This window comes from Camarhynchus parvulus, chromosome 22 (genome assembly GCF_901933205.1).
Source record: "Camarhynchus parvulus chromosome 22, STF_HiC, whole genome shotgun sequence".
NCBI lineage: Eukaryota > Metazoa > Chordata > Aves > Passeriformes > Thraupidae > Camarhynchus > Camarhynchus parvulus.
The window spans coordinates 4,924,586-4,933,670 of NC_044592.1; the positions used below are offsets into that span (position 1 = coordinate 4,924,586).

Sequence of the window (9,085 nt, forward strand, 5' to 3'; positions counted from 1 at the left end):
GAGAGTGTGTTTAGGGGGTTTCTGCCCCTGGGAGATGCTGCCAAGGGGTCAAGGGGTGCTGAGGGGCTTCAGAGTGTGGGTGATGGAGGACTCATAACTATTCTCACTGCCCACTGCATCCTCTTGCTCTCCAAGGACCTGCAAGGGCCCAACACCTGCAAGGGCCCCAGAGAGGGAGTGTCTGATGGGGGACACCCCCGGGATCCCCACACCATGGCCCAATCCCTGGCACCCACCCACAGGGGCCCCCCTCCTGACACCTTCACATCCCTAATCTTATTGGGGTCCTTGGGGGATCCGCACGTTGAGACATCCCTCACCTGGAACTCCCTTCTCAATACCCCTCTTGAGGGCCCCCACCATGGCACCCCACAAACTCCCCGAGCAACACATCCCAGGGTGGGGGTCCCCTTCCTGACTTCAGCACTTCTCAGATTATTGCGGGTCCCCACCTGTAATCATTCCAGGACCCAGGAACTGGAGGGACATCACCCCCCAAGGGGACATCCCTAGGACTCACACTCTATTGGAGACCTCCCTCGCTACTGCTGGACCCCAATAAATGTCTCTGATCCTCAAATGCTGCTGCTAGAGTGAGGGAAATTGCGGGCAGGTGCCGGTGAAGGAGGCTCTGGGTGCAGGGACTTAAAGGGGGCTGGGAGCACCTCCACGAGGGCTGTGGGAATTGGGATAAGGGATATCTGGGGAGGCGAGGAGGAGGATGAAGCTTAAAATGTCCCCTTTATAAGGTGGTGTTTGGAGGGGCAGGTCTTGAGGGGGCACTTTTATAGTGGTGGGGTCATTTTGGGGGGGTTAGGGATTACATTGCTTCATGGAGGAATCAATGCATCAGGAGGCACGGATCCTGCGGCAGGGACTACGGTGTGTTTTATGGAGGATGGGGAGCTGCCTCCAGGACCGGGGGACAGGGCTCCCCTTTATAAAGGCAGAGAGGCCGGTGCGGGGCAGGGTTTGATGAGAGACGGGGCTTTGAGCCTCCTGTGTGTGGCCCGAGCCTCGAGGGGTGGGGTTTTAAGGGGCGCTCTTTATGGGGCTGGGCTTAGGGTCCACTTTTATGCTTACGCGGGGGATTGTCGCGGTGGGGTGCTTGTGCGCCACCTGCGAGGGGCAGGACTTAGGGGGTGGGGCTGCATGGGGCGTGGTTGCGGGGTTCCCCAATATAGGGGCTCTCCGGACCGCCCCCCCGCGGGCCATGGCGGCTGCGGCGCTGTTGCTGTGCCTGCTGTCGCTGCTGCTGTCACTGTCGCTGCTGTCGCGACTGTCGCGGCGCGGCGATGGGCGCGGCCCGCGCTGGGGCGCGCTGCACCTGCTGCACCCGCAGGGGGCGCTGCACCTGAGCCGCCTGGCGCGGCGGCACGGGCCTGTGCTGCGCCTGCGCACGGGGGGCCGCGGTGAGTGCGGGACCCCCGAACGCGACCCCAACCGAACCTGCCCAGGACCCCCGAACCCGACCCCGGCCCAACCACCCGGGACCCCCGAACCCGACCCCAACCGAACCGCCCGGGACCCCTGAACCCGGCACCAGCCCAACCGCCCGGGACCCCACAGCCGCCCAAACCCCCCTCCCTGCTCCCCAGGGACTCTCCGAACCCCCAACCCTGCCCTTTCCTCCTGCCGTGGGGACCTCTCCTCAAACCCCCCAAACCTTTCTTGGGTCCAAATCCCCCGATGCTCCCCCCAAAATCCCACGCCAGGACTCCCCACTTGGTTTGGGATTTCCCCCAGTTTTGGAGTACCCCCAGCCCCTCCTCTTCCCTGCAGAGGTGCTGGTGCCGAGCTCGGTGGCGACCATCCGCGAGGCGCTGGTCCGGCACTGGGGGGACTGGCTGGGGCGCCCCCATAGTTATCTGGGTATGGGAGCAGGGGGGGCCGGTTGGAGGGGTTCCTTTGGGGTTTGGGGACTATCCTGTGTGTAGTGAAGCCCTTCGGGGGATTTGAAGGGAGTCACTGTGTGGTTTGTGGGATCCTTTGTGGGACTTGTGGGGGGTTACTAAGGGTTTGGGGGGCCCTATGGAATGGCAAGTCCTTATAGGTTTTGAGGGCATCCCTATGAGATTGAAGGGGTTGTTATGGGATTGGGAGGGGGTCCCTATGGGGCTGGGGACAAGGGTACTGGGAGGGGGTGGGGGCAGTTCTGGAGGGGTGGGTTGCTTATAGGGGCTAGGGCAGTTTCTAGAGGTCTCTGCCCCACCAGACACACCCTTCAGCCTCCAGGGTGGCATTAGGAGGGTCCTATGGAGGAGGCAGCTATGGGGTTGAAGGAGGCTTTGTGAGGTAGTGGGGCCCTGTAGAACACCCCTGGTGTATTGGATGTGGGTCACTATAGGGGCTGGGGGGGTTTCTGGGTGTCCCTGACTGGTCCTGCCCAACGCCAGGGTCGCTGGTGTCACGGGGGGGCCGGGACCTGGCACTGGGAGGCCCCTGCCCTGGCTGGCGGCGGCAGCGGGGAGCAGTTCGGGGGGCACTGGCACGGGCTGGGGGGCGTCTCGGGCCCCTCCTTTGGCTGCAGGGCCGGGAGTTGTGTGAGGTGAGACCCTGAAACCGACTTCTCCCCAAAATGATCCTCCTGCAACCCTGACACCCCCAAAACTGATCCTCCCTGCTTTCTGAAACAGATTCCCACACAATATTGACCAGCAAAACCCTGCCCCATGCACCCCAAAACTGATACCTTGAACCCCATTCCCTTCACCCAAACCCCACCTATGTACCTTAACCATGTCCCCTGCATCTGAAAACTGCCCCCCAAACCCTGCTCCCTGCACTCAACCCCCAATCTCTGCATCCCAAACCTGATCCCCAAACCCTGCACACCACTGTCCCCCAAAACTGACTCACCCAAACCTCACCCTCTTCACCCCAAAAGGGCATTATCCCTGTGAGTCCCCAAAACTTCCTCAGACTCTGCACTTCACTTGTACGACCCCCTGAACCAGCCTTGGAGTCCCCCTTTTTTTCCCCTGGGGCTCTCTCTAACCTTCTCTTTCCCCCAGGAGCTGCGTTCCCATGGGGAGGCCCCCCTGGACCCCTTTGAGGTGTTCACCTTCCACACCTGCAGCACCATCGCACGCCTCCTCTTTGGGGAGATGGTGGGGATCTGGGGGGGGCCCAGGATGGAGACGGGTTTGGAGGAGGACCCCAGTTTTTATGGGGGCCCAGGGGCTTGGGGGGACCCAGGAGTTTGTGGAGGGAACATCCAGCTGTTTGGAGAGACTGAGCAATTTGTGGGTGGATGGCAGGGGTTTGGGGGCACACCGGAGTTTGAGGGGACCCGAATGTCTGAAATGATGTTGGGGGTGTTCTGGGGGATCCAGAGAGAATTGAGTACTGGGCAGTACACAGGTGTGTCCTCCTCCAGGTGCCCCCTCCAGGGGAGCTCCGGGCCTTCTCGCGCTGCCTGGGGGAGCTGCTGCAGGTCTGGGGGCACAGCAGTGTTCGGGTGCTGGACCTGCTGCCCCTGCTGCGGGTGAGCCTGGCAGCTCCTGGGGGTGGCTGTGGGGCTGTGGCCGTTTTGCTGCATGAGGGTCTATGGAGCCCAGGGCTATAGAGCTCTATGGGGGCAATGAGGGAATTGTGGGGGACTACAGGGGGGCTATGGGCCCTTGGGGGCCTGGGAAGGGCTGTGAGTCTCAGGGGGATTATGTGGCCCATGGGAGAGATATGGGGCTGGTGAGATTATATGGGGTTGGGAGTGAGGTTATATGATCTGTGTGGGACTGGAGAAGGGTATGGAGGGCTGACAGGGAGCTTATAGGGTCCATAGAGAGCTTGGGTGGTGTCTGTGGCACTGGGAAGGGACTGTATAACTCTAGGAGGGGAATTACGGGGTCTCTATGGGGCTGGACAGGGGTTATAGTGTCTGTGTGGGGCTAGGGGGAGTGTTACAGGGTTTATATGGTGTTGGGGATCTCTGTGGGCCCGGGAGGGGCAGTTGTGGGGGCTCTATAGGGCTGAGGTGGGGTAAAGTGTCTCTATGGAGCTGAGGGTGCCTATGGGACATTGGAGGGGTCTGTATGGCCTAGGGGAGAAGCCATAGGGTTTCCCTGGGGCTCAGGAGACTCAGGCAGCATCTCTGGGGGAGGGGGTGTCTCTCTGAGGTCAAAGGTTTCTTGGGGGTGGGGGTCCCTATGGAGTCGTTGTGCCCAGGCCCTGCCCAACCCGGGACTGCGGAAGCTGCTGCAGCTTGTCCAGCACCGTGACACGTTTGTGGAGACCCAGATCCAGCGGCACCAGGTGGGGAGGCCCGGGGAGCTGGGGGGCAGCCCGGGGGGTCAGGAGCGGCGTGGTTGGAACAGAGCCTCAGGGGAGACCCAGCGGTTTGGAAACTATATGGGGGTCTGGAAGGACCCAGGTTCTGGGTGGAAACCAGGAGTTTGGGGGGTACCCAGGAGCTTGAGGACACCCACATATTTTGAGGGAAACAGAGGTTTGGGGGGACCCAAGGGGATGGGAGGAGCCGGGGGTCTGGGAGGGATGTAAGGCCTGGGGGAGGGCCAGGGGTTTAGGTAGACTTGGGGGTTTGGAAGGGACTCCCGTGTTTGAGGGCAGCTGGGGATCAGGAGAAACCCCCAACACGTGTCACCCCTTTGCCAGGCGTGCCCCTCCCCTCCCTCGGACACAGTTCTGGGGGCACTGCTGGGGCGTAATCCTGGGGCACGGGGGGGCCCCCTGAGCCCCCCCCGGCTGCACATGGCGCTGGTGGACCTGTTCATTGGGGGCACTGAGACCACGGCTGCGGCTCTGGGCTGGGCTGTGGCCTTCCTGCTGCACCGCCCCGAGGTGAAAAACATGTCCCTCCATGTCTTCCATGCGGCCCTGGGGAGTCCTGTGTGTCCCCAGGGGTCCTGTGTCCCCCCCACATCCTATATGTGTTCCATATGTCCCCCATGTTCCCTCCTCCGTGGGTTTCCTGCTGCTCTGCCCCCAGATGATGTTGGGCACCCTGTGTCCCCTGTACAGTGCCAGGGCTCCATGTGTGTACTTGGAGGTCCGATATCCCCACCTGTGTCCTACATGTCTCCCATGTCCTCCTCCCCATGGCTGACACTGTGCCCTTGCACCACCCTCAGGTGCCGCATGGATATCTCAGATATTTCAGAGCTGTGTCTGTGTCCCCATGTGGCTCCTTGGTTTGGGGTTTCCATGGAGAGGTGGCTCAGGGTCTGGGGATAGAGGGTCCCAAGAGACGGATCTGGAGACTCATGGGTGTCCCCAAGGAGGAGGGAGGAGCAGGTTTGGGGGGGGGGGGGTTTGTCCCAGGACAGGTTTGGGGGGATCTGGGAGTTCAAGGGGGTTGCCAAGGGAGAGGGCCAGGCTTGGGGATGGTTCGGGGTCCCAGGGGCAGGTTGGTGAGTTTGGGAGGGTCTGGGGTTCTGGGGAGTCACCCTGTCGTCTCATTGCCACTGTGTGCCCCCTGGGATGCACCCCCTCCCCTGGTACCCCATGGCAGACATGGCGCACCTGTGCAGCTGCAGGCGCGGCTGCGGGCGGAGCTGCAGGGGGCACAGGGACCGCCCGGGCCAGGGGACATGGGGCGCCTGCCCCTTCTTCAGGCCACCGTCAGCGAGACCCTGCGGCTGCGACCCCCTGCGCCCCTGGCGCTGCCCCACTGCGCCCTGCGCCACACCAGGTACCAGGGCAGGGCAGGGAGGAGCTGCCACCGGCCAGCCTGGGTGAGGGGCAACCACCACAGAACAGGAAGGGACCACCTGGTATCATCAGTAGGGTCTAGGGGAACCCAGCAGAGCCCATTAGACCCCAGCGAGTCCCACTAAGACCCATCAGGTCCCAGTATGGCCTGGGTAAGACCCCAGTAAGACCCGAATATGCAGAATATTTACCAGTAAATCCCAGAAGGGCCCAGTAGAAGTAGGGCCACAGTAGACTCCAATAGACCAGTACAGCCTGGTAAGTCCTTGTAGGACCCAGTAGGCTCCAACAGACCCCAATAAATCCCAGTAAGACTCATTAGGTCCCAGTAGGCCCTGGTATAACCCCAGTACATTCCACTAGGCCCCAGCAGGTTCTGGAATGACCCCAGTAGACCCTAACAGACACCCAGGAGATCCTAGAAGATCCCAGAATAGCCTCAGTAGGCCCCAGCAGAGCCCAGAAGATTCCAGCAGGAGTTCCCCATATATCCCAGTAAGTCCAAGGTAGCCCCACTAAACCCCAGCAGACATCCACTAGCCCCCAGAAAAGCTCACAATGGGTCCAGCAGTTCCCAGTGAGCCCAGCAGACCCCAGTATGGCCTCAGTAGACCTCAGCAGATACCCAGTAGATATCAGAGAGCTCCAGTAGGACTCCAGCAGATCCCAGTACGGCGCTAGCAGATCCCACCCAGTATGCCAGTAGACCCCCAATAAATTCTAGTAGGTCTCAGTATGGCTCCAGTAGATTCCAGTACAGCATCAGTAAGTTCCAGTAGGCACCCAGTAGATCCCAGGAGACCCCAGAGAGCCCCAGCAGACTCCAACAGACACCCAGTAGCACCTACCAGATCTCAGTATAGACCCTGTAGACCCAAACAGATATCCAGTCATACCCAGTGAGCCCCCAGAGAGCCTCAGTAGGTCCCAGTATGGCCCATGCAGCTTTCAGTAGTCCCCAGCAGACCCCAGTCTATCTCCATGCACCTTGTCCCCTTCCAGTCTTGGGGGGCTCCCTGTGGCGGCGGGCACTGTCCTGGTCCCCAACCTGCTGGCAGCCCAACAGGACCCTGACATCTGGCAGCACCCTGAGGTCTTCCTGCCCGGTATGTGGGTATGCCTGCACTCTGAGTGCCCCCCCGAACATCAAACTGGGCTCCCCCAGCCATGGGGTTTTCCCTGATTCCTGGGTATCCTGGGAACACCTTGGTGTCATGAGTGCCCCCCCGATGCCTGAACCACCCCAACCCCACACCCCCTCCCCCAAACCTGTGGTTCCCCCTCCCATCCCCATTAGTTCTCCCATATATCTGTGTACCCCCCAAAACCTGTTCCTCCCCTCTACCCGCCCCACCCCCCCTCCAAACCCCTGAGACCCCCCTCTGGTGTCTCAACCCTCTCCAAACATGTGAATCCCCTCTGTCGTCCTGGGGTCTCCACCGAGTCTTAGGCTCCCTCTGAGCCCTTGGGTGACCCCAAACCCCCATGTCTCCCTTCTGAATCCCGAGGTCCAACCTGGGGAACCCCCAGGCTCTCTCCAAACTTGTGGAGGTCCGCCCCTAAGTCTTGGGTCCCCCCATCGCACCCGCTCCCTCCAAGCCTGTGGGTCCCCCCGCACCCCTCGAAGCCTGTGGGTCCCCCCCGAACCCCCAAGCCCGCGGGTCCCCCCTCACCCCCCGATCCTGCGGGTGCCCCCGGAACCCCCCAAGCCCGCGGGTCCCCCCGCACCCCTCGGAGCTAACCCACCGCCCCCCAGAGCGGTTCCTGGCGCCGGGCGCCCCCTCGCGATCGCTGCTGCCGTTCGGCTGCGGGGCGAGATCGTGCCCGGGGGAGGGGCTGGCGCGGGCCGAGCTCTTCGTGTTCCTGGGGCTGATCCTGCGGGAATTCCGTCTGGAGCCGGGCCCGGAGGGACTGCCGGGTCTGAGGGGCTCGCCTGGCACGGTGCTGCGCTGCCCCTCCTTTCGCCTGCGTATGGTGCCCTGCCAGCCCCCGGGCTTACCTTGACCCTGGCCTGACTCCACTTGACCATTTTATTACTTTTCTGAACACACTGTGACTCACCTGAGGTTTTTTTGACCCTTCCTGAATACACCTGACTTCACCTGACCCTGTGTGACACTGCCTGAACCTGGCTGACCGTGACCCCCTGACTGACACCGCCTGACCTCGGCCTCACCCCTGCCAACCCTATGCCTCACTTTGACACCGGCTATGACTCCAGCTATGGCCCTACCTAACCCCATCTGACTCTGCTTGAACCCTGCGTGACTCCATCCCAACTCACCTGACACATGACCACCTGATCCCTGGGTGCCCCCATTCAACATCCCAGATGCCTGGGTCTCCCCCGGATGCCAGGGTCAATGCAGTGTGGGAGGGCCCCATTTACCTCCTCCTAATAAAATTTGTACTTTTGACCCCGCAAGTCCCGGCTCTTCCTGGGACTCCTAAACCTCCGGAACGCCCGAAGCCCAGCCTTGCCCCCACCCTGACCGGCCACTCTCGGCACCCGCCACAGCCGCAACCCTCGGACAGCATCAGAAGATAGCGGTCTGGCTCATTTGCACTTCCTCGCTCCGCAAAGCCCTCCCCGGAGAGGCTGCGGTCCGGGTTGGGCTCGCAGCCCTGCGAGACACGGCGGGTCTGTGCGGGGCGCTGCGTTCTGCTGATCTGCCTGGCAACAGGCGACTCGAAGCATGAAGCGCTCTGGTTGGCCGAGGCCTGGTGCGCCTGGCAACCGATTGGCTTAGAGCTGTTGGGGGCGGGAGGGGAGTAGAGCGCCGTCCCCAGAGCGAGGGACTGAAGGAGCGGGCGCTGCAGGGTGGAGTGCCCGCTCCGAACATAGCGAGGGAGCGGGAGGCCAGGAGCACTGCCCCGACGCAAAAACACGAGAGGGAGAACAGCGAGGAGGGGCAGGGAGGGGACGAGACCGCCCGCGCCTCCCGAGTCATGTGTCGAAATGGGGGCAACGGCAAGGGAGGGGTAGGCAAGGCAAGGGAACGGAAGGGTCGGTCGGTGAGGAAAGGCAAAGGAGGGAGAGGCAATTCAAGAGGGCAGCAATACAAGGCAAGGCAAGCGTGGGGTAGGTAAGGCAAAGAAAGGAAGGGTACGAAACGCTATGCAAGGGAGGGTTAAATAAGGCAAAACAACAGAGGGGAAGGCAAGACGACGGAAGGGAGGGTTGGTAAAGGCAACACGAGGAAAGGGAGGGGCAGGCAAGGGGTCCAGGCAAGGCAAGGGGAGGCCGTGGAAGCCAAAATAACGAAAGGAAATTGAGGGGTAGGCCAGGTAAGGCAGTGCAAGGCAACGGAGGGGTTGTTACCTGAACTATCCAGCTGCAGGATAAATGTTCAAAATAAACATTGGACCATTAAGGGAAGAGTCTGCAGGGTGCCGCACCTGTCCCGGGGCCCCC

The 9,085-nt window shown here is 61.8% G+C and overlaps 1 protein-coding gene across 1 annotated transcript; it reads left to right on the forward strand.

Annotated features, from left to right (window-relative positions):
• The first annotated feature begins 1,213 nt into the window (after window positions 1-1,213).
• On the forward strand, window positions 1,214-8,086 carry LOC115912621 (steroid 21-hydroxylase-like). The gene is made up of 10 exons (XM_030964261.1): window positions 1,214-1,412; window positions 1,783-1,872; window positions 2,397-2,548; window positions 3,015-3,110; window positions 3,380-3,487; window positions 4,168-4,254; window positions 4,615-4,800; window positions 5,490-5,650; window positions 6,673-6,776; window positions 7,427-8,086. The coding sequence occupies exons 1-10, from the start codon at window positions 1,214-1,216 to the stop codon at window positions 7,672-7,674; spliced, it is 1,431 nt and encodes a 476-aa protein (XP_030820121.1). The 3' UTR covers window positions 7,675-8,086.
• Window positions 8,087-9,085: the final 999 nt, after the last annotated feature.

Excerpts from the sequence above, each read along its gene's own strand:
- LOC115912621 (XM_030964261.1), top strand. The coding sequence starts at position 1,214 with ATGGCGGCTGCGGCGCTGTTGCTGTGCCTGCTGTCGCTGCTGCTGTCA. Across the intron at positions 1,873-2,396 it reads GCGCCCCCATAGTTATCTGG|GGTCGCTGGTGTCACGGGGG; the intron begins GTATGGGAGCAG and ends GCCCAACGCCAG. Across the intron at positions 5,651-6,672 it reads TGCGCCCTGCGCCACACCAG|TCTTGGGGGGCTCCCTGTGG; the intron begins GTACCAGGGCAG and ends GTCCCCTTCCAG.